This window comes from Panthera tigris, chromosome A3 (assembly GCF_018350195.1).
Source record: "Panthera tigris isolate Pti1 chromosome A3, P.tigris_Pti1_mat1.1, whole genome shotgun sequence".
Classification (NCBI taxonomy): domain Eukaryota; kingdom Metazoa; phylum Chordata; class Mammalia; order Carnivora; family Felidae; genus Panthera; species Panthera tigris.
The window spans coordinates 75,969,549-75,993,367 of record NC_056662.1 but is presented as its reverse complement, the minus strand read 5'-3'; the positions used below and the strand labels follow the sequence as shown (position 1 = coordinate 75,993,367).

The 23,819-nt window shown below is 34.5% G+C and overlaps 1 protein-coding gene across 3 annotated transcripts in view; it reads left to right on the top strand.

Moving 5' to 3' along the window:
• FANCL (FA complementation group L) overlaps positions 1-23,819 on the top strand; it is an 84,616-nt gene that overhangs the window by 21,788 nt on the left and 39,009 nt on the right. For all 3 annotated transcript variants that reach the window (XM_007075382.3, XM_042981438.1, XM_042981439.1), the window contains 2 exons: positions 13,589-13,685; positions 18,507-18,575. In XM_007075382.3, the coding sequence (XP_007075444.1) occupies positions 13,589-13,685; positions 18,507-18,575 (166 nt within the window). The remainder of the gene's footprint in view (positions 1-13,588; positions 13,686-18,506; positions 18,576-23,819) is intronic.

Genomic DNA, 23,819 nt, shown 5'->3' with positions numbered 1-23,819 from the left:
TATAAATCTCCTTAATGTGTTTTCTCATTTCTTTACATGTTGTGTTATTGTTATCATACATTTTATTCTCTATTTAAAATTGGCAAGCTTTTAAAAAAAAAGTTTTTTTTGAGGGAGTGTGTGCATGAGCTGGGGAGGAAGAGGTGGTGGTAGGGGGAGGAAGGAAGGGAGAGACTTTTAAGCAGGCTCTACTCCCAGCGTGGAGCCTAATGTGGGGCTCTAACTCACAATTGTGAGATCATGACTTGAACTAAAATCAAGAGTCAGATGCTTAACTGACTGAGCCACCCAAGCGTCCCCCCTCCCCCCAAATTGGCAAGCTTTATGATTCTATTTAAAGTCAGTATACATATATTTGTGTGTATATATGTGTCCCAGAAACAATGATTTCTCCCAGTGTTCTTCACTCTTTCCTGCATTTCTGTCCTTCTGTCTGGAATCTTTTTCTTCCTGACTCAAGACTTTTTTTAATATTTTTTTGAGATATAATTGACATATAATACTAGTTTCAAGTATACAACATAGTGATTTGATAGATGTATATATCATGAAATGATCACAACAATAAGGCTAGCCAACATCCACCATCACACATACTTACACAATTTTTTTCTTGTGAGGAGAGCTTTCAAGACTTACTTTCGGGGCACCTGGGTGGCTCAGTCAGTTGAGCGTCTCTTAATTTTGTCTTAGGTCATGATCTTAGGGTTCATGAGATGGGGTCCCATGCTATTAGTGTGGAGGTTGCCTGGGATTCTCTCTCTCCTCCCTCTGCCCCTACCCCGCTCATGTTCACTCTCTCTCTTTCTCTTTCTCAAAATAAAATAAACATTAAAAAAAATTTAGTCTCTTAGCAACTTCCAAATATATAATACAGTATTAATTATAGTCACTGTGCTTTACATTACATAACTGGAAGTTTGTATCATTTTACCACCTTCACTCATTTCACCTCTGCCTCCGGCAACCACCAGTGCATTCTCTGTATTTGAGGTCTGTTTTTTTCTTTTATTTTGCTTTTTCTTTTTTTAAAGATTCCATGTACAAGTGAGGTCATGTAGTATTTCTTTCCTCTGTCTGACTTGTTTTACTTAGCGTAATGCCCTGAAGGTCCATCTGTGGTGTCACAATAGCAGGATGTCCTTTTTTGTGGCCGAATAGTATTTCATTATATATTTGGTGTGTATAATTATACCAAATTTTCTTTCTCCATTCATGATGTTAGTGGATACATAGGTTGTTTCCATGTCATGGCTATGGTAAATATTGCTGCAGTGAACTTGGGGATGCAGCTATCTCTTCAACATTGTGATTTTGTTTTCTTTGGATGTATACCCAGAAATGGAATTGCTGGACCATATGGCAGTTCTATTTTTAATTTTAGAATGTGTACAGATTTATAATTGCTGTATCTTCCTGTGGATTTTCATTTTTATCATTAAATGTTTCTTTTAGTCTCTGGTAATACTTATTCCCTTAATGTCTACTTTGTTAGATATTAATATACGATTTCAATGCTTTATTAAAATTCTTTTTCCCTATTTTCTTACATAGTTGTTTAAAAATACTTTTCTACTAACTCTCATAATATAGATCCACCAGAGTTTGTTTTTAATTTTTTTTTTCTTATAGTTTTCAGTCATATAGTTAGTCCTGGGTCTTGGCATTCCTAGTACTTTTTTTTTTTCCTTCTCTTTTTTCCAAATTGTCTGTCTGCTTTCTTCCTTTTTAGAGCAGTTTAGGTTCACAGCAAAATTGAGAAGAAGGTACAGGGGTTCTTCTTGTACTTTTTGCCCCTATGTATGTGTAGACTGCCCTGTTATTCCCCACACCAAGGTGCTACATTTGTGATAATGGATCAGCTTCTATCCACACATTGTTGTCACCCCGAAACCATACTTTACATTGGGGTTTACTCTTAGGCATGTACATCTTATGGTTTTGGACAAATGTTTAATGACCTGTATTTCCTCTGTGCTCCAAGTATCCATCCCTGCCTTCTTATCCCCTAACCTCTAGCAGCCACTGATCTTTTTACTGTCTCCACAGCTTTGGATTTTCCAGAATGCCTATAGTTGGAATCCTACAGTATGTAGCCTTTTCAGATTGGCTTCTTTTAGTTAGTAATATGTGTTTAAATTTCTTCTTAGTCTTTTCATGGCCTGTTAGTTCATTTGTTTTTACCACTGAATATAATTCCATTGTCTGGATATACCAATTTTATTGATCCATTAAGTTAGTAAAGGACATCTTGGTTGCATCCAAGTTTTGGCATTACTAATAAAGCTGCTATAGACATCTGTATGTAGGTTTTCATGGTTTTTTTTTTCTTTTTTTATCTACATTGGTAAATACCTGGACCTGCTACTTTTTTTTCTTAAGTTTTTATTTAAATTCCAGTTAACATACAGTAGTATGTTAGTTATGTTAGTATGTTAATTAGTTTCAGGTGTACAATATAGTGATTTAGTACTTCCATATACCATGGGGTGCTTATCACAATCAGTGCACTCCTTAATCCCACCCACCTCCCCTCTGGTAACCATCAGTTTGTTCTCTATAGTTAAGAGTCTGTTTCTTGGTTTGCTGCTTTTTTTAAATTTTTAATGTTTTTGCTCAATTTTTTAATTCCGCATGAGTGAAATCATATGGAATTGGTCTTTCTCTGTTTCTTCTATTTCACTTAGCTAATACTGTCTAGTTCCATCCAAGTCATTGCAAATGGTAAGATTTTATTCTTTTTTATGGCTGGATAATATTCCATTGTATATATACCACATCTTCCTTAACCATTCATCAGTCAGTAGACACTTGGGCTGTTTCCATAATTTGGCTTATTGGTGACAATGGTGCTATAAACATTGGGGTGCATGTATCCCTTTGAATCAGTATTTTTGTATCCTTTGGGTAAATACCTAGTAGTGTAATTGCTGGGTGTAGGGTAGTTCTATTTTTAACTTTTTGAGGAACCTCCATACTGTTTTCCAGAGTGACTGCACTAGTTTGTCTTCCCACCAACAATGTAAGAGGGCTTCCCTTTCTCCCCCCTCCTCCCCAATACCTGTTTCTTGTGTTGTTGATTGTAGTCATTTTGACGGGGATGAGGCGGTATGCCATTGTGGTTTTGATTTGTATTTTTCCCTGATGATGAGTCATGTTGAGAATCTTTTCATGTGGGCCCAATACTTTTTTTTTTTTAAACAATAAAGAGTAAAGGGTTTTTCTTTATTTTCACAATAGAATGGCTTGAATACTCTGTAACAACAACAAAAATGTAAAACCTGAAATTTCCTGGTCTCTACTCAATGACTACTTTTTCTTAAAAAAAAAAAAAAAAAACCCAAAAACAAAAACAAAAACTGGTAAAAGGGGAGAAGTGAAGAAATGAACTTAATTTGCACATATTTTAGTTAATGCACCTTTTCTCACTGACTGTTGCTGGCTGTTCTTCAGTATTTGCCCTTGTTCATTAAGGCTGAGGTGCTATGCCTGATATTTGCTGAGTGTTAGAAATTGTGTATAAAAAAGTTGAGAGGCTCTAGATGAGGATATTTTCTTTGATAAAGTGTTTACTTTTTCATTTGCTAAGAAATAGAGTAGGGGCAGGTTACTGTAATCCTGCTAGAGACTGAACTGGTTCAGGTTGCGTTATATAGTCTTTGTAAGATTCACTGTAGTACGTACTGTTCCCCTCTCTCTCCTAAGCTATAAGTCTTTCGAACTTTCCAGCGGGAGCTAGATGTGTTCATTGGAATTTCTCCCTTGGTAGATCCTAAACTCTTATGTGTGTCTTTTTTTTTTTTTTCACTCATTTTTGAAAGACAGACAGAATCCAAAGCAGGCTCCAGGCTCTAGGCACAGAGCCCAATGCAGAACTTGGACCCATGAACCACAAGATCATGATCTGAGCCGAAGTCAGTGCTTAACCAACTGAATCACCCAGGCACCCTTTATATGTGTCTTTTCACAATTCCAGTTTACCTCCCAGTTGGAGTCAGTGGTCTGCTTTTGACAATGCTTCATCTACCTCTTGTTTGTTTTGCTTTTAGGGGTAGCCATCCAAGAGTTCCCACTGAGAGCCTGGGGATATTCACTGGGGCTTTTTCCCACTAGTGGGAAATGTTAATTAATTTTTTCTTATATTATGAGAGATCTAATTATTCTCCTTTGGTTTTCATTGGCTTTCTGCTTATTTTTTTCTTTTATCCTCTTATCCCTTGCAGTTTAAGGATTTATCAAAAGTTTTGATGGAAAAATGGCCCGAATATTAGGATAAGATCTCTGGCCCTACCATTCACTAGATTCTGGCCCTTTATGTCTGTTATTTTTATTTCTCTAACCTTAAGAGATGGCCAGAAATGCCGCTAGGTGGTTTCGTTGTTTTATGTTTTAGTGCCACTTAATGGCGGCTATCTGTGCCCTTCACCCCAATCCTACTTCTCTTGCCCTGTGCCCAGAGTTGGCAAAATAGCTGAGGGAAAAATGGCTGCAGTATTGGCTTACCTCTCCGTTGTTTCTCTTACTTCAGGATGTTGGTTCTTCAAGTTTTGTTGCCTTCAAACTTACTTTCCCCTTGCATCAGGCTGGTCTAAGTAGTTCTCAGTGGGAGTGTAGTTCTGTGGCAAGCTACTCCATTTTAGCCAGAAATGGATGCTACGTGTAACTTTAAATGTACTGTTGGTGGTTTTAGTGGGGACTGGCTAATGTTTATTCATATGATTAGGCATGATTTGATAAGGTGCCATTCATGAATAAGATTTGAGAAAAGCTAGAACTTTTAAATAAAATTTAGCATAACGATGGAGGGGAGAGACAGAAGACAAGTAATGAATTGAGATGAACTAATAGTAATTTGGCTGAAATCATGGAGGTTTGTCTGGAGGCATTGACACCATGGACCTGATCATTCTTTGGATTTAAGGTGATGGAGAAAAATCATGTTGACTTATTTAAAGATGCTTAAATGTTAAGATCTTGGGTGTTTAGAGGATAGTTAGGAATGTAGGGAGGACTTGGGAAGGGAAGCGCTTTTTTAAGTGGATGTGACCTGTTTGGAGGAACTCCAGTAGTAAGTAGTTCAAGAATTGAGAATGCAAATATGAGATTTTTGAATCATTCTTCCCCCCCCCCCCCACCTAACTATTGAATGCCTATAATGTAAGGCAGTGGAGATCTATAGGCAAGACTTGGGATTCCTCAAGGAACTTAAATCTAATGGGAGAGTCAGCATTTAAGTAGATGATCACAGTAGTACTTAATTATAGCTGTGGCAAGTACTACAGAATATAATTATAAGATTTCCTGAATGCCATTAGCAACAAAGGTATATGAGAAATAGTGCAAGTATTAAAATATTTTATGGAATAAATATCTTTTAGGGACAAATAGAAAGTATTTACTTTTACTTTGCATTTTATACATTTTTCTGAAGTGGGAGAAAAAGAAATGTCTATCTTGGATAACAGAGGACGCCAAAAGGAAGGTTATGAATACCTCTATGATAGCACTGCTTACAACATGAATGCCTGTCTCCCCCTGGAACTAAGATTATTATATACAGGAACTTCCACTTTCGAAGTTTCTGTCATATGCTACTTACTGCTAACTATTTTACATAATTCTTAGTTAATTCTCAGAATAAATTTCAAGATACATATTTTTATGCTGAACTTTATATATAAAATGAGCGTATGTAGCCAAGACTGGCTGCATAACAGTCCTCAGGCGTTCTGTGTGAACGATGCTGCCTGGAATTGTGCTGTGGGGGAGCTCTGAGATGGAGCCTTTATTGAAGTTACCTCAAGTACTTGGAGAGATAGTTTTTATTAGTTTCATCCTCAGTGTGTGACTGTCTCATCATGGATAAAATTGGCCATATGCAAAATTAACCCATCCTGAGAGAGAGTTTTGAAATCTGTTGCTTAGATTTGTGAAAGATCAAAGTTTAATTATAGTGACTAGTGTGCATGATTGAATTAGAATATAGCTCCTGTTTCTGAATCATTTGTTTCATAGTCTTTACAAGTGAGGAGTGCGTTAGCAGAAGAGAAGTTGTTTGCATGGATTGTCCGAAGCCAAAGAAGATGTTGTCAGTATTTATTCACTCTCTGGAATAAGAAAATCTATCGATATTATTTTGTGATTTGATTCTTAAATTAGGTCTGGTATAGTTGGCACACTGATAGTTCTGAGGGTCCTGAAACCCAGTATTAACACCAAGAGTTGAATTGGGCTGTTCACATACTAGAATTGCTACCTTTTGAGATCCTGGCTGGCCAGATGGCCAGCTTCTTAATGTAAAATATCCCTTAAAATGACGCAGATAGTGATTTGTACAACTAATTGATTTGAATGGATTGTCAGAATCTTAATGATTCCTAGATCATGTCAATATGTCTATATTTTCCCTACACTCTAAGTAATAATCATATAGAGTTTTTAGTGTAATGGTAAAATCTGATAATAAAAGACAACTATTTTTTTAAGGTAATGAAGACTTTGCTGTGTTTTTAAATTAGATATTTGACATCTAATCAGTTCTGTTGGATCAGACATTATAAAAAAATAGGAAAAATAAATAAATACTTAGAATATGATTGAAATCTTTTTTTCTATATTCACATACCTTTTTTATAGAAATGACATTGAGAATTAGTAACTGACCTTAAGTTTGATTGCTATTGTTATAATTTCTGAATTTGTTTCACCTTCTATAACTACTCACTAAAAACATCTAGGTGTCCAAAGGGTAAAAAGATGATAAGGTAGCTATGGGTGACTTTAGGTGTTACACAGTTCGCAAAGGTGAGTGATGCAGAAGGAGGTTTTGATGGGTTTCTATTCACTTCTGCTTGTGTTGTTTTGTAGAATGGCTCATGAAACTGATAAGAATTAAGTAGAGTCCTTGGGGTTTAGCAAGATTTTCTGTTTGTTATTAAGAATGTCCTGACTGAATACTTTTCATTATAAGTGGGTTGACATAAATTAGGATTTTTATCCTTTTATCCTGGCCTCTTTCAGTCTCAGAAGTGTCTCAATTTGGAAGAAATGCACGTCTTAGTGATAAAATACCTTATGTTTGTTTTAGTAATCACATGGCCCAGGTAGTTCAGAGATTAGATAGTTCCAACTGGGGGAAGTGTGATCTGATGGTTGTTTTTTGTCAACTAGAGTGAGTAGAATTCCAACTATGTAGCCTTTTCAATTTGTCTTGTTAAAGAGCTGAGTTTTATTAAATTTATTGTGCTGTTAAAAGATTGTAGACATATATTAAGTTGGATTTTTAATGAAGTACCTTATTTTGGTAATGGACTTAATCCATTGACGGCGATATTTTCTATAATTCTCAGTACATTTCAAAGAACTGTATACCTTATTGGCAGAAATGGAGATACTTGTCTAGTTATTGGAATTCATTTTGTCTTAACAAGGGCTTTAATTCTGGCTTATCAGCTGTGTGAACTTGGGCAAGTAATGTAACCTCTTTGAGCCACATTTTCATAGTTTTTCAAATGAAACTAATGCTTAATAAGGATTAAAAAGAAACACATGTCATTTGATTTCAAATAATGCCTTGTGTAAAGTAGGTATAAAGTTGTTGAGCCACCAGTTCACCTAAAAGTGTCAGACTACATAGGAGTTTTACAGCTCTTAATTAGTATTATGATTTAATTACAACCAGTAATGATAATTTCCATTGCATAATGCATAAGAACATAGATGTTAATAAGTATGATTTTCATTTTAAATTACCTATATATTAGAGTGCTTTTTCCTCGTATATATTCAAATCACTGAATAACTGGAAATTATCTAATAGTGAAAAAATTGGATTTTTCTAAATTGGTAAAAAGTTTATAGTATATATTGCAATTTAAACAATATATACTCAGTTGTTTAAAACTTGCATATGAATCAATAAATATGAACCAGTCTGATAGCAGCATCTCCATGGTCATATAATACATACATGCAGAGAAGTTTAAAACTTTCACATTCCTGGGGCACTTGGGTGGCTTAGTGGATTAAGCGTCTGACTCTTGATTTCGGCTCCACATTGGGCTCCTCGCTGGCAGCACGGAGCCTGCTCGGGATTCTCTCTCTCCCCTCTCTCTTTGCTTCCCCCCGGCTATGCATGCATGCTCTCTCTCTCTCAAACTTGAAAAAAACCCTTTCATATTCCTTAAAAAAAGGTTATTTGGGAAGCAAAAATTTACACGAAGAGGAACAGTGTGACAGTTGTGAGAAAGGCGAAATCCTTTAGGGCTGCAGATGATCTAGGAAGGTTCTTAGAGGAGGTGGATATTGGGATAAGCTTGGAAGGAATATAGAGAGCCTTACAAGGGAGGCAGTGGTAGAAACAAGTTTGTACTGCTGGAAATGTGCCATTCATCTTTGGACTTTGGAGATCAGTTGTTGACTTAAGAGGATTAATATCAGGGCCAGACTGAAAGGTCTTGACTATTAGCCTAAGGACTGTTTATATGCAAGTGATGGGGATTCCTTGACTGTTTTTGAGCAAGAGGTTGATACAATTTAAAAAGTACTTAGGGAGATTAATTTAGCCATGGGAGGACAGGGTAGATTGATGTATATAGAAGATACAAGAAAAAAACACCAATTAGGGAGGTTTTTTGAAGTAGTTAATGCTTAAACTTGAGGGTGGTGGTAAACATGGAATTGATGCTTTATTAAAATATGAAGGTCTGTAACCTGCCTTTTGATGTTATTGCTGCATAAATGCAACTATTTTATATTATTTTAATTTTGTTTGTTTGAGAGCAAGACAGGGAGAGTGCGACAGAGGGAGGGGGCAGAGGCAGAGGGGGAGAAAATACCAAGCAGGCTCCACGCTCAGCATGGAGCCTGACACAGGGGTGGATCCCACTACCCTAGGGTCATGACCTGAGCTGAAATCAAGAGTCAGACACTCAACCTCAACCTGTTGAGCCACTCAGGCACCCATGCATCTTAGATGTTTAAAGAAAAACTATGTAGCTTAAGCTGTTGGTCAAACTAAGGATAGTGTTACAAAGCAATTTTCTTCTGCTTTTCTCTATTGGTAACATTCAGCTATTAATGTGAATAGCAAAAACCTCTGGTAAGCTTAAGAATTAGTGTCCTTTTCAAATGTTTAAAAAACTTAACTGTCAAGTTTAGTGCCATTTTATTGTAAGCAGTAACTTGTAAAGAAATGTAGCAAATGATAAATACAAAGTAAAGTGCCAAAAATAGAGTTTTTTCTTTAGGTTTTATATTTGTATGTTTACACTTTCTTAGTCAATTTTGGATTATGCCTAACTAAGTAAGAACACCTAAATATAAATAATAACTTCTAAATATAAATTTTAAATGTGATTTTATAACTTTTCAAAAATGTGAGCTTTTCAAAAGTGATGACTTTCCTAAGTTTATTATTTATATGAATGTATATGTTATTTAAATGAGTGAAAACTGGGGCGCCTGGGTGGCTCAGTCGGTTAAGTGTCCGACTTCGGCTCAGGTCATGATCTCATGATCCGTGAGTTCGAGCCCCGCATCGGGCTCTGTGCTGACAGCTCAGAGCCTGGAGCCTGTTTCAGATTCTGTGTCTCCCTCTCTCTCTGCCCCTCCACTGTTCATGCTCTGTCTCTCTCTGTCTCAAAAATAAATAAACATTAAAAAAAATTAAAAAAAATAAATAAATGAGTGAAAACTACAGTTATTCCATATTGTCTAAATTGAGATACCCAACTTTACAATAAAGCAGAACATTTGAAATAGGCTTTTTTTTAAGAAAAATTGATTTTAATGTTACTTGTTAACAGTTTATTACTTTTTTCCCCCTCCCTTAATATCTCTTCCATACACCAAACAATAAGATACTATTCTTATTGTGGATAGAAATACATTCTGTTAGTAAGGGTACAAGCTAAGGTGCCATTAACAAAGAGAACACCGAATTCTCAATTTTCACACAAGATAGAATTTTATTCATCTCTCATTTAACAGTTGAGAGGTAGGCAAGGTGGTCAGGAGGGAGTTCGTGGCTCTGTTTGGTCCATAAGGTCATCCAGGAACTCAAGTTTCTTTGTTTCTCAACCATCCACCCTGGGTGCATTTTTTTGTTTGTTTTTAAGTTTATTGATTGTGTGTGTGTGTGTGTGTGTGTGTGTGTGTGTGTGTGTGTGTGTGTGAGAGAGAGAGAGAGAGAGAGAGAGAGAGGGAGAGAGAGAGAGAGAGAGAGAATCCCAGGCAGGCTTTGTGCCATTAGCACAGAGCCCGACGTGGGGCTTGAACCCTTGAACCATGAGATCATGACCTGAGTCAAAATCAAGAGTCCGATGCTTAACCGACTGAGCCACCCAGGTGCCCCACCCTGGCTGCATTGTTAAGTACAGTAGTTATTAGCCAAATGTGGCTATTGATATTTATATTTAAATTACATTAAAAATTCAGTTTTAATGTATCTTAAGTTCTTCATAGCTACATGTGGGTGTTGCTGCTGTTTTGGACAGTGCGGGTATAGACTGCTTCCATCCTAGCAGAGGTTCTGTTGGTCAGAGCTGCTCTGAGAGCGTTGTTCTTGTCTGCATGGTCTTTGCTGGCTTATGTTGGCTTAAGTTCTGGTGTACAGGTAGGGAGAATGAGAGGAGTAGGGGGAGGGGAAGGTGTGCTTTTGTTACAAATGATTCAAGAGATGCACAAATCACTGCTTACAGTTCATCGGCCAGATTTAGTGATATGCTGACATCCAAGTGCAGCTGGAAGGACTGCTAGATGTCGGATGTACCCTGCCAAAATTTGGTTTAGCAAATTTGTACCCAAGATGTTAATAATTTAGAATAAGGTTTCTTCCTGTCCCTTATACAAAGTAGACAGGCATCAGCATGGGTAAAATGCTTAATTTTAAATGACTATGCCAAGATTAACCTGCAATTGCAAACATTGTTTTGATACTTTATTTGAATTACTTCTTAAAGTTCAGCAGAATTAACGTTATGATCATTTTGAAAGCAAGGCCATATCTAATGTAGTTCCTCTGTCTTAAACTTTGTGGGAAGATAATTTTTTGTGTAATTGCATAAAGACCAGAACTTTTATTTCTATCTTATTTTATAGATGTTCAATAACTTTTAATATTTTGATGCTGAGCATCAGTGTGAAAAGTACTGGTTGATGATTTAGTTTTTCCTTTTCCCTCCCCACCCCTCTTGTTCTCTCTGTGTCTACATATTTATCATGATTGTAAACTACTTAGGGCTTATAATAAAGAGCAGCAGTCTTTTTTTTTTTTTCCTCCACACCATTTTGTATCCCTGCTCTTAGTCTTTAAGATAGACACTGAAATGTTCATATTCACTGAAATGTTCATGTTCACAACTTCCATATTTCTAAATAATGTGCCTTATTCAATATAACTTGATTTATCAGTTTTGGAAATTATATACTGATTATTATAGTAGAAAAGGATTTGGCTCGCATACTACCTTTTCTCTCCCTTCCTCACTCTTCTTTTATTCCTCTGTTAGCTTTAATATTTCTCAAACTTCTTTCATGTCCCTTCAATTAAAGATGGTATCTCTTACTCTCAAATTAGCAATTACAAATTTTAGTGTCCCTAATCTTCCTTCCTCATATCTTTTCCCTCTATCTCTCAAGTTGTGTCCTCTCTTCCTTTTAAATTGCCGTGGTCAAATGTATTTACATTAGTTTCTATAACTATAATTAAGTCTCTTAGTTTTGTCTGTTGCTGGATTCCAAAAATCATAATTAGCAGCTAAATTTTTAATGACTACATAAATGCTTTTCACTGAAAAACTAATGGTGGAGCAATTACAGTTTTTGTCGTCGCTTTATTGTTTATAACTTCACTTAAAATTCCCTCATTCCTTTTTGGTTTCTTGCATTTTTAAAATTTTTTTCTTAATTTCATCTTGTATTTAAGTCATACTTTCTATTCTCCGTATTATACAAACTTTCCTTTTTTTGCCCGCTGTCAACCCTCTGGAGCCTTCTTTTCTTCCTGTTCTAATCTGTTTTGTCACCCAGTGCTTTTCTAACCACTTTTCATTTTTATAATAGCTGTTGGAAATTTGTTTTGTTAATGTTTGTTCCTTCTTGTTCTTTTTGTTAACTGTTTATTTGTAACTTTTTAAAATTCCTTCGTTCTGTTTTGATTAGTAGAGAATATGAATGCATGTCTCAACGTCTTGAATCTGAAGTGTCTGCGTTTTTGGAGTCAGAGCCTTAGAGTCGTCTTGATGAAACATGTGACGAAGTCTCATGTTCTAAACTGTCGGGGGTAGGGGGTTGGGGAGATGTTTACAGATATATAACCATTATTTTCTTTTACTTACAAGTCATTAATATTTTAATGTAAATAGTTTTTTTCTAGAATAATTTTGCTTTCATTTATTTTCTAGGACCCTAGACTTTGCATAGTTTAGGATACATATTTCTTCTGTTGATAAAGACTGTTTTGTTTTACTTCTTATTCTATTTTTGAGGATCCGGATCTTCAGACTTAGATCTATTTTTCATTACAAGCAGTGTTCCACAACTATTGCCCAGCATTTCTTGAAATTGACCTATTTTACCATTACATCTGGCTAGTGACTAGATGGCATATAGTGATGTTAAAAGAAATGTTTCCTAGGTGAGGAGGCTAATGTTAGTTCTGAACTCTAATGGGTCTCACCATCAGTCTGGGTGATAAGTTGTGCAATACTCTTAGGCTACTTTTTATCTTTACAAGAGAATAGTATTGTAAAAATGTCAAAAAATATCCACATGCCCAGTTCACTAGTAAATATACTGCTAAATTTGAACCTTTTTGGCAGTAGCTTATACTACTCAAGGGACCATATTTTTACAGAATGATGTATTTCAAAGGGTATTGGTTTCCGTTGTAGAAAATTCATGCATTTAGAGCAACTTAAAGCCAGAAACAATTGTGCTTGTGCTGTGGGTTTAAAATATTAGTCATCTTGAATGCATGTCCAGGTTAAATGTCAGAAGCTATATATTGCACAAAAAGAAAATTTATTGTTACCAGATTGGACTGTACCTGTGCTTATATAACCTTTTCCTTAGAGCATCAATTGAGTATATGAACTAATATCAGCCAGATTTTTGTACACTAACATTATTGATAATAAAGGAGAAGTTCATTGAAGAGAAAAACAAATAAAGGAAGCACAAAAGTCTCATACTGTATGAAACTACAGAAATGGATCAAAGAGTTTGACAGGAAGTTTAATGTGTACATAAGTAGAAGCTGACAGCAACATGCTGTGTGTGCCAAAGGTTCCAGTGATGGAAAACCGAAACATAGTGCTCACTGACCACAGCATGAGCCTTGACACACATTGTAAATAATCCAGAGATCTATGACTGCATTAAGCACCAGGCTGGTGTATTAACGGCAGTAAATCTATAGCTGCATAAAGGGCTGGCATGCAGAAATGCCTCGGATTAATTTTTGTAATGGATTAATAGGAATACAGCAAATATTTTCATTTTGAATTCTACCATCCTTTAACCTCCCCCTCCCCCCCAACTTTGCCCTCCCTAGCATGATCATTTTTTATTTCCTTCTACTCACCAGACTTGTATTTGTGGATACCTGTCTCAGTACCATCAAGTTAAAAGCTGAAGATGCTTCTGGTAGAAAGCATTTAATTACTCTCAAGTTGAAGGCAAAGGTATGTGCTTCATTAAACTGTTATGGTTAGGAAATATTTTGTGAAATGAACCCTGAATGTTTTCAGTGTAAAGAGATGCTAGTTGCTTCCAAAAAAAAAATATATTTGGAAAGCTCCTAAAACTTACCCCTCAAGTTTCCAAAAGCATAGACATAATTTCATGTCACTGTTCAGTGCAAATTGGATCAAAATATAGGCTTCATAATAAATATTACGGATAAGATTCAGCAGTCTCCATGTGCCATTTGTAATGCTGTACAAAGAAAAAACTTGAGTTTCCACTGTCCCAAGTAAAGTTTCACTGAAGTCTCTTGTCTTCAGCTCTGTGAATTACATTTGTAGTTCTTATTTCTGAACATCACTCGGACTCTGAAAACACGTCCACATGCATTGCTTTTTATTGCTTGCTTGTTTTGTCTGAAATTTTACTCCTGTATTTTAAGAATTTGCAAAGGTTATGCCTTCATTTGTAGACTCTTCACAGGTTGGTGATCTGTGATTACTTACTAACTTTATTGGCACAAAACATAGCTGTTTCATCTTTATTTTTTAGTTCTAGATTTTGAACTTTGAAAAATAAGTAGAATAAGCAAGTTCAGCATATTAATCATTTACTTGATAATCACTAGGGAAACATTAGAATTTGGGAAAACTAGGACATTTAACTTTTTTTGTTTCTAGGAATCATCAATCAACTCTATTTCAGAAGATTGTAGTGATGAAAAGATCAATTGTGTTTGTCCTTTTTAAAAATGTGTCTGGCATTTAAGCTTTCCATGAGAGAAAATATATAAAGCTGTACTGGGTGACACAGAAAAGTTGGTATCTTATAATGCCTCTTTATCAGACAAGTTGAGAAATGACTTTCTCTTTTTCCTCACAGAATATTCAGGTATAATTTTAAGATTCATGACTGTTTAGTGTTGAAAAAATTAGTGGGATAGAAATCTTCTTTGTAAAAGAAGATATTATGGATAGTTTTGTTAAGGTGAAAAAATTTTTATTTTCTTTTTAAAGGTGTGCTTGCTTGCTTTTCTCTTTCTTTCTTTCTTTGTTTCTTTCTTTTTTTTTTTTTTTTAGATCAGGGAGAAATCTTATTTTATTTTACCACTAAGGGTCACATACCACTAGTGGCAAGGGTTCTGTCATTTACTTCAAAGTTTTATTTGTTTATACTTTGTACTTGATAAAAGTTCCTTTGCCACTGTGAAGACCAAAATGAAAAATTTTAAATGCATCTCATCCTTATTCTGGGTGCTGGTGGGGTAATGTTTTTTTAATAGCCTGATTTTTATAAAAAAATGATTTTTTTTTTTACTAAGGAGACGATGCTTTACATCAGCTCTGCCTGTAGCTACAAGATTTTGTTATTAACTCTAATTAATGACATTGTTAGTAGTATTGAGAGTGAGGATGTAGCCACTAGTATGTTCCATCCTGTTTGCTTTTTATTACATCTTTTTTGGGTAGACAAGGTGACACTTAATATAATTTCTGTGAAGAATGTTTTCAAGTGTCCATATTTACAGCATCAATAGCTGTGAAGCATTGTTATGGATGTCCTGTCAAGAGAGACTAGAAAGCTTTTTTTAAATTAAGGAAGGAATTAAGAAAAAAACTATATCAAAAAAACCCAAAAAAAACCAGGGTGGAAATGAATGAATCTTATGTTGGTATGATTTTATTACAGTCCTTAATTGTCCATTTAGTTCAGTTTTCATAGACCAAAGATGTATTTTAGATGTGGTAATTTCTTCTTCTTCTTCTTCTTCTTCTTCTTCTTCTTCTTCTTCTTCTTCTTCTTCTTCTTTTTTAGGAGTATTTGGGACTTTCAGATAACTGAAGCTATACGTTAAGAGTATATAAGGCAAATATCATAGCTCAAACTAAATTTTAAAGAGTCAAGCTGATTAAAAAAAAAGTACCATAAAGCACGCTTATCTTTGCAAATATACAAACCTTTATTTCTTGTATCTGATATTTTTTGATATATAGTAAAAGAACACATTTATTTTTTTGCTTAAATACATATTCTCCCAATTCTGCCATTCCCCCTCACTGTCTCCAACCCTCAAAGAAAATATTAATTTTAAATAATCACTCTATTAAGTAAGTACATAAATCAAAAAAGGGAAACAGTTGAATTTTGTCACTTTTCTAGGTGTATTTCTACACAGTATTTACAATACCTGGTGGACCAGAGCTTCCTTGGCTTTGGCCAAGGGCAGAACTACTTGAAAACCAAATCACATGTTTCAGAGGCTGGGCACTCTGTCTCTGATGGCTGTTTCTGTAATTTGCTACAGTTTGTATGTATTTACTTGGCGGTAACCTTGCTGCTTAGATGGTCCAATCACAGAACACTTGGGTTAAAATTTTCCTTAGAACAATATGCTACAGAGTCTAAAAAATACCATATATGATAAAAATATTTACTTAATATGCTATGATAATTCTTTTATAGTTACTGATTTGATTAAATTGTTTCAAGTGAGATTTTAAAAACTGTTAATAAAAATGATTGACCACTTATTTTTTAATTAATGCCCCTTTATGTGGAGCTTTTGTTGTCATTTAGACTGCTAAAGTAAAACTTGGCAATTAGTCTCTGGTTTTATATATACCTATCTATACAGCTTCCTATCAAAAACTATCTGAATTTTGATAAAGCTGTTTCACAATATTGCATTAGTCATCTGTGTTGTAGTTAGTGCTACCACACAAATGATTCTGAAATATCTAGGATCCTACTTCATAATTCATGTTAAGTCTTCCAGAAGTATATCAGTTTGCTTTTTAGGTTCTATATATAATTATGTATAGTTTCTTATATAAACAAAATCGATGTTGAGCATGAATATAACATACACTATATTTGCATTTAACTTCTACAATAAAGTCACCTACAGATAGATCAATCTAATTTATTATACTTGTATGTCTACATAATTATACATAAACATATATTTGAAAGATGTTCTTATCTCAAATTCTAAAATTCTGTGGAGACTCATTTATGGATATGGGATCATATCAAATTTATTCTAACTCTTTTTTAACTATCTGTAGGTCTCTTTCTGTATCTGTCTGTATATACTTATTTACTGAGTCCTATTTGGATTAGGATCATATTTTCTTTTAAAATAATGTTGCTGTATGTACTAAATGACTTCCACATTAACAGCTGTTTTCCTTTGTTCATCTACTCTCAATACAGTAAACATTTCATTAACTTTGTACTCTTCCCTAGATTGATTATTTAAGTTAAAGAGTTGATATTGTTCATTGTCGGGATGAGTAGGAGCTAAAAAGCAGCGATTTAAATTGAACTAGATACTCCATTTTTGACCCATGGAGGTTTCAAGTGTGCATTATTATTTTTACAGAATCTTAACATGCTAGAGGGAAGAGATGTTATAAGACTTTTAGTTGTGTCTCATCAATTTTACATATCAAACAGCCAGGGAGGTTAAATGACTTGTCCAAGATCATACAAGTTAGCAGAACTAGAAATCAGAAAATTAAGGTCTCTGCCTGCACTTACTTTGAGATAATCACAGGACTTGTAAAAATGGCATACAGATCGTTTTTGTAGTGATTATAACAGTTATAATCTGAAGTACTTAGAATCTGATATTTAGAATTGTACTAGAGCTCCCTCAGTCTCAGCCTGACCTTCTTCTTTTTTCCTTTTCTCCAAATTAAATCATTATTATATTTTTATATGATTTCCTGTATACTTTCCTTTGTGTTACCAGTTCTGTGTAGTCAGGTACCATCAGAATTTGTTGATAATCTTCTTTTTAGCAAACCACATATTATAACTAAATGTTAATTCTTTTCAAAACATTGACTTTGGATGGGCTGGCGTGTGCTAAATACTGTAGTGCTAATTCTTGGAACCCATTTGCTTATTCAGCGAAGTAGTGAAAAAAGTGGAAGTCTAAAACTTCTTTTGAACATTTTCTCAAATGAGAGACAGAGGTTTTCCCCAAACTCATTTTCTCTTAGTAAGTTTTGCTTTTTAATGAAAAAAGAAATGAGTATTTTATAATTACATGTGACTTTCAAGAATCCAGAATTGGATTTTACAGAAATCATGTAGTACAATTCTATAATAATGAAATTGATTTTAGGAAAAATTGCCTTTGTCTTTCTTAACTTGGACATCTGATTTGTCCTTAATGACTGTCACTTTTTGTGTGAAGGTATTGAATTAATTTTCTCTTTATCAACCATGAAAAGGTTTTTCTTAAAGCTATTACTTCTATTTTTCCTTAATAACCAGAAAGCATTTCATTGCTTCTTTTTATTTATGTTCTTGCTAAGAGTAATTGCTTTGTTGTGGAAAATACTTCTCTTAATTGATAGCTTATATTTTTTGTACATTTCATGATTCTTTTAACAGATAGAGCATTTTTAAATAGTGACTGAGACTGAGATTAAATTTTAGGTTGAAAGGATATTAAATACCAATCAGTTTTAAAGATGAAAAATCTCTTGTTTTAAAGAGAAAGAAACTGAGATCCTGTGTGGTTCTCCCCTCAGCTTACATTAACAGGTGACCTGACACTGAATTAATTCATTATTCTTTACTCAAAACCCAGTGCTTTGGCATCCCAGTCACCAAACTTTGTACCTCCTGAGCATAACTTGACTATTAATTAGCTCTTGACATTTTCTATAAGAATAGAATCAAAATATTTATATATAATGCGTTTGAATTTATAATAAAACTTTTCCTATTCAGTTTTTCTAAGATACTTCGTGTGAAATTACCACACAGAAGCAAAAATCACCTGATTTTATGCTTTTTTGTAGTACCCTGCAGAATCACCAGATTGTTTTGTGGATTTTCCTGTTCCATTTTCTGTTTCTTGGACACCACAGGTAAGTTGTTAAATTTATTTTAAGTAGCTAAAAAGCATAAGTGGCCTTTATAGGTTATAGAGTGTTTTTTTTTTCTTTTTAGGTTTTTTCCTAAGCATTTATTTATAAACAGAACTTTTAGAGTGCTTTTTTCCATATTTTCTAGTGGTTAATATCTACTTTCTCCCTCACCTCACATGTAAACACACCATCCAGTATTGAGATGTTTATGTCTCATAGTAGATAAATATGAAGGTCTAATGACAGAAATTTTCCTTTAAATTTAAATCATAAAGAACTCTGTAAAGCCGTGAGCAGTAAGTGGAAAGTTGAGTGGATTTTTCAGATTGCTAAAAGTGTTAATATTGATGGCATAATATCAGAGAATCATTTTTCATAGGAGAATGAGTTATGACTGAAAATACAAATCATTTCTACTCAGTTTTTATTGTTGTAAAGGAGTTCCCATAATTCATCCCTGAACTTAGATTATATTTTTGTGTGGGCTTTGGAACATTCATACTTCATGTACAGAATGTAGGAAATTCTTGCTCCTGCTTGTGTCAATTTAATTTCTTAAAAAGTTGGTGATAATTTAACAAGAGGATGAAATTAGAAGTGCAGTGTAAACAGCAACATTATGTAGATACAAGGTGGTATGGATACTAGTCGCACCATCGTCACCATGACGTGTGTGTGATTTTTAAAGATCTGACAGAGTGGTGGTTAGACTCCAAGAACAATCTAATGATGACAGGCAGGGTCCTTCTTTCACCAAGTAAATTGTGGCAGTTGATAGCAAAATGGAGAGAGCATTTCTATTCTTATGCAAAGAGGGGGAAACACATTCCTGTGGACATTTTACAGATACTCTCCAGGCTGCCCATATTTGTGTTAGGAAATTTTGATAGGGCCAAGTAAAAATTTATGCTTAATGTTTTCAATAAAAACAGAGTCAAGTGATTGTATATGTAGTTAGTTTTTTAAAAAACCTAATAGGATTTAAATAGTGTTGTATAAGTTCAAATATCCTTTTAATCACACACATGTTAAAAATTATTTTTCTAATTTTTTTTCCTTAAAAACAAAAGTCTCCCTCCTTTCGATGGAAATTGAGAAAACACAGCAAAATAAAGGAGAGGAAATACCCTGTAATTTGCTTTTGGTATTCTGATATATGTTATAAATATCTAAGAAATGCTGTGTTGATTTTTTTTTTTTTTTAAAGAAACTTTTCCTCTTTTCCAAATGTACATTTTCTATTTGGCCTTCCTCTTTTTAAAATATGTGTTTTCCTTTTTTTTAAATATACATGTCCTATTGGCTCTGTAAATTTTGTTATGTGTGAGATTATGAGATAACACTGTGCTTGTATTATTCTTTTCAGATCTGCTATCTCTAGATTATATTTTAATATATATCAAAATCCCAAGACTATACTTTTGATGAGTTTCTAGTGTTTTTGAATGTAGATAACTCAGGTTTTTCCCATACTTAAATCTGTGAAAAAGTTTGCATCTCCACAAAAAGAGTGTTAGCACTTACCTTATTCTGTCATTTAGCAAAATTTGTGATTTCAATACACTGGGAAGTCTCTGAGGGTAATTTCTTTCAAAGTTTCTATCGCTCCTTAACACCAGCTCGATGCCTTGCACATTTAAGCATGGGATGAATTTTAGATTTAATTAGGTCATACAGCAAGTTTTCTGTTTTGTACTAGCTCTAAGAAGACAGAACTAATTAGTAACTGAAATGTCCTATTTATTTTTTAATTAAAGAAGATACTAAAATTCTTGGTAAAGCACAGATGAAAATTTGGCTACCTTCCTTTTTATCCACAGACTCTGATTTGACAGATGTTAACTTTTTGTCATGTTTGTTTCACTTACATCTTTTATTTCTGTCTCTCTCTTAGGAATAAAATGTTCTAGGAACAAGTAAGACTTTATTTCCCTCTTTTTCCTTTTTCTTTTCTTCTCTCCCTTTCTAGAGGTAACCACCTTCCTGAAATTGATACATGGTCTATCCATGCATATTTTTTTGCCACATTTGCTCATGCCATATTCTGTAATACAGGCTGGCTGAAGTTTTTAAACAGCATTGTTTCTGAGATCTACCCATGGTCTTTGTATGTTTAGTACATTTACTTTAAATGCTTAATATAGTTCCATTATATGAATCCACCAGTTAACTTATTCATTGCCATACTGATAGGGTTGTTCACAGTTTCTTAGGTAGTGCTCTAGTGAACATCCTTATGTTTCCTTGTACACATGGGAGACTTTTAGGGTGGCTTATGCCTAGAAGTGAAAATGTTGGATTGAAAGGAATGTGCCTCTTTGAGATTACTAACTGTTGCCAGATTGCCTTCCCAAATTGGTTGTCTAAGTTTACACTCGTACCCAGGATTGCATAGTAATACCTACTTTTCCAAATCCTTTCCAAGTCTTAGTCCGACTGTAGTCTGACCTTAATTTTTAACAAGAATTGATAATCATCATTATGGTACTTAAAATCTTTGTATATTTAAAATTTTTTCTTTTATTGTAAGTGTCCCTTTTTTATTTGGATACCAGTTGTTGGTTACATGGAATGTATCTTCTTTCTGTGGCATACTTTTTAACTTTGTGTATGATCTTTTCTGTCAGTCAGAAGTTTAACTTTCAGTGTGGTCCCATGTATCATCTCTTTCTTGTGATTTCTGCTTTTTGTGTCTTGAATGAGAAAATCTTTCATATCTTGTTCTGAAAAGATAGTTTCCTAATATTCTAAAAGTTATATGTTTTTTTCACATTTAATTAGGAGCTGGGACTCTTATTTACACTTGGCTGTTTAGTATATGCTCATAAAATTTGGATTTGTCTTCATTGTGTAAGTCTAGGGGTGATTTCAGTTTTTCTTTTACATTTGCCATTAAAATTGAGAAAATTTTCAAAATACATTATTTACCTGTTTTAGCATCGAGCATAGCAATACATCATAAGCATTTTGGTGATTCTACCAGTGGTATGAACTCTTGAGTCTTTTAGACATGATAAGAGTATTGGCAAGGTTTATTTTAAGCATAAGAAGCAGTATCAGACCACTGTGTATGGTCTTTTTCCATTGCCTTTTTGGAAACAATTTTGCTTGTGGGAGTTATTTTCTCTTAACAATCTTTAAACAGTTGTAGTTCTTAAGCAAAATAAACGTGGTCTAACAGCAAACTTCTATTTACGAGATTGTAAATAGGTCCCAGATCATTGATTTAAAAAATTCTTGTCTGTTTTTGTACATTTCCTCTTTGGATTCAGTGTTTCTGGACTTTAAACTTGGAAGATCTTTATTTTCCTTTCTTTTTGTGAAATAATAGGCATGGCTTTGTGGCATCCATATTAAAAATGGGTAATTTTCCTTATGGTCCCTGTCTTCCTGCTGGGTTGATAATGTTTTGATGTATTTTTCTTTTGCTCTGATGAGAGGTCTGCTGCTGCTGCTCTGACATATTCATTTGGATGAATAATTATAACTTGCACAATGTCAAGCTGAAGATGGTAGGGTTTTGTGCGTCATGACAAGCCTAGTAGCCAGTGCAGGTGTCTCACAGCATGATCAGCAACAGCCAGTGTATTCTGGCTCAGAGGAGACATTTAGAGTAGTAAGAAATCAGCACCAAGGGCAAGGCTGCTGCTACTACTGCTGCCGTGATCTGTGCCAAAGAAACACAAAGTGCTTCTCAAAGACAAGTGACTGCATACGTCTTTTCAGCAATTTACTTTGTTTACCCAATAAATTTTGTTTTACAGATTTTAGCGTATAATGTAAGAATATCTCATGATTTTTATCTTAGTCTACTTCCCAGCATCGCAGATGCTCCAAAATGTATCTTTAACAATCTGCTACCTTTGGGACTTTTACTTCCAGGTTGTATTTGCAAATTTTGTTGACTAATGAGACCATAGAATGCTGTAATGTAAGATTTTAAGTGCACTGAAATTGGTATCTAAAAGAACAGAATTCATTCTCTCCAGGTCACTGATCAACCCCAAATAGGTGTTAGAATTACAGTTCTACCTATAACTGTGCCATTAAGTGCAGGTTTGGTGATGTATCCTTGCCATTGCAGTTGGAATTTTCAGATTTGGTATGATACAGTAAGTAGCGGTCTTTATGTTTTTTATCATGGAAGTCTCATATACTTAGAGTAATGCCATGAATGCAAGAATAGCAAAACTAATGATGAAACCTCTGGCTGATAAGCTGATGGTGAATGAAGAACTCATAATTAAAGGAAACAGTCCTATTACATAGCAGGGAGCATGATCCATTAGTTAGAGCAGCCGACTAGCAGTTGGGAATCGTTGGTTTTGTTTACAGTTCAGCCATTGACTTAATTGTATAATTTCAAACAAGTCATGTGACTGCCCCTTGCCTCAGTTTATGTGTGTATGCAGATAATGAACTTTTTCTTTTTCACAGAGATATTGAGAAAAATAAATTGGATTTAAAGTAAACAATGTCTGGGGAAAAACCCTCCAACTACTCCTTTTTTGCCCTCCTAGATTATCTTTCTTTCCATTTTTTTCTTTGCTCTCTTTATTGGAGAACACCAAGTACTGGATTCTTGTTCCCTCTTAAATTGATTAATTAAATGTGCTTTTGCCAAGGCAGTTTTGTTGCCATAGTGGTATGCTTAAAAAGACATCAAAAGGACCAAAACAAAGAAACTTAACTCAATGTTGAGATCATGTGATATGGTAAAAGTATCAATGTGATATTGGCCTCAGTAATCTATTAGCCATCTTTCATTTTTTTTCTTTTTTAATAACTGTTGTTGTTGTTGTTGTTGATTTATTTTGAGAGAGAGTGAGAGAAAGAGAGCATGAGCAGGTGAGGGGCAGAGATGGGTAGGGGGGAGAGAGAATCCCAAGGAGGCTCCACGCTCAGTGCAGAGCCTAACACAGGGCTTGATCTCATGACCCAGATCATAACTTGACCTGAAATCAAGAGTTGGATGCTTAACTGACTGAGCCACCCAGGTGCCCAGTAACTTATTTTAAAAGGACCCTGCATTAATTTTAAAAAAGAGAGAGAAAATACAAATAAGCAAGCTTAAGAAAATATAAAATCACCTGTAATGCCTTCGTTTAGAATGGGGTTCTCACCGGATAATAGCTTTGAAACTATGCTTGTCACTTGACAACATATTTTAGTTTTTAAAACATCACTGATAATGCTGTGCATTTATCCTAGGAACTCCTTAGAATCATTTAGTTTTTAGTTAGG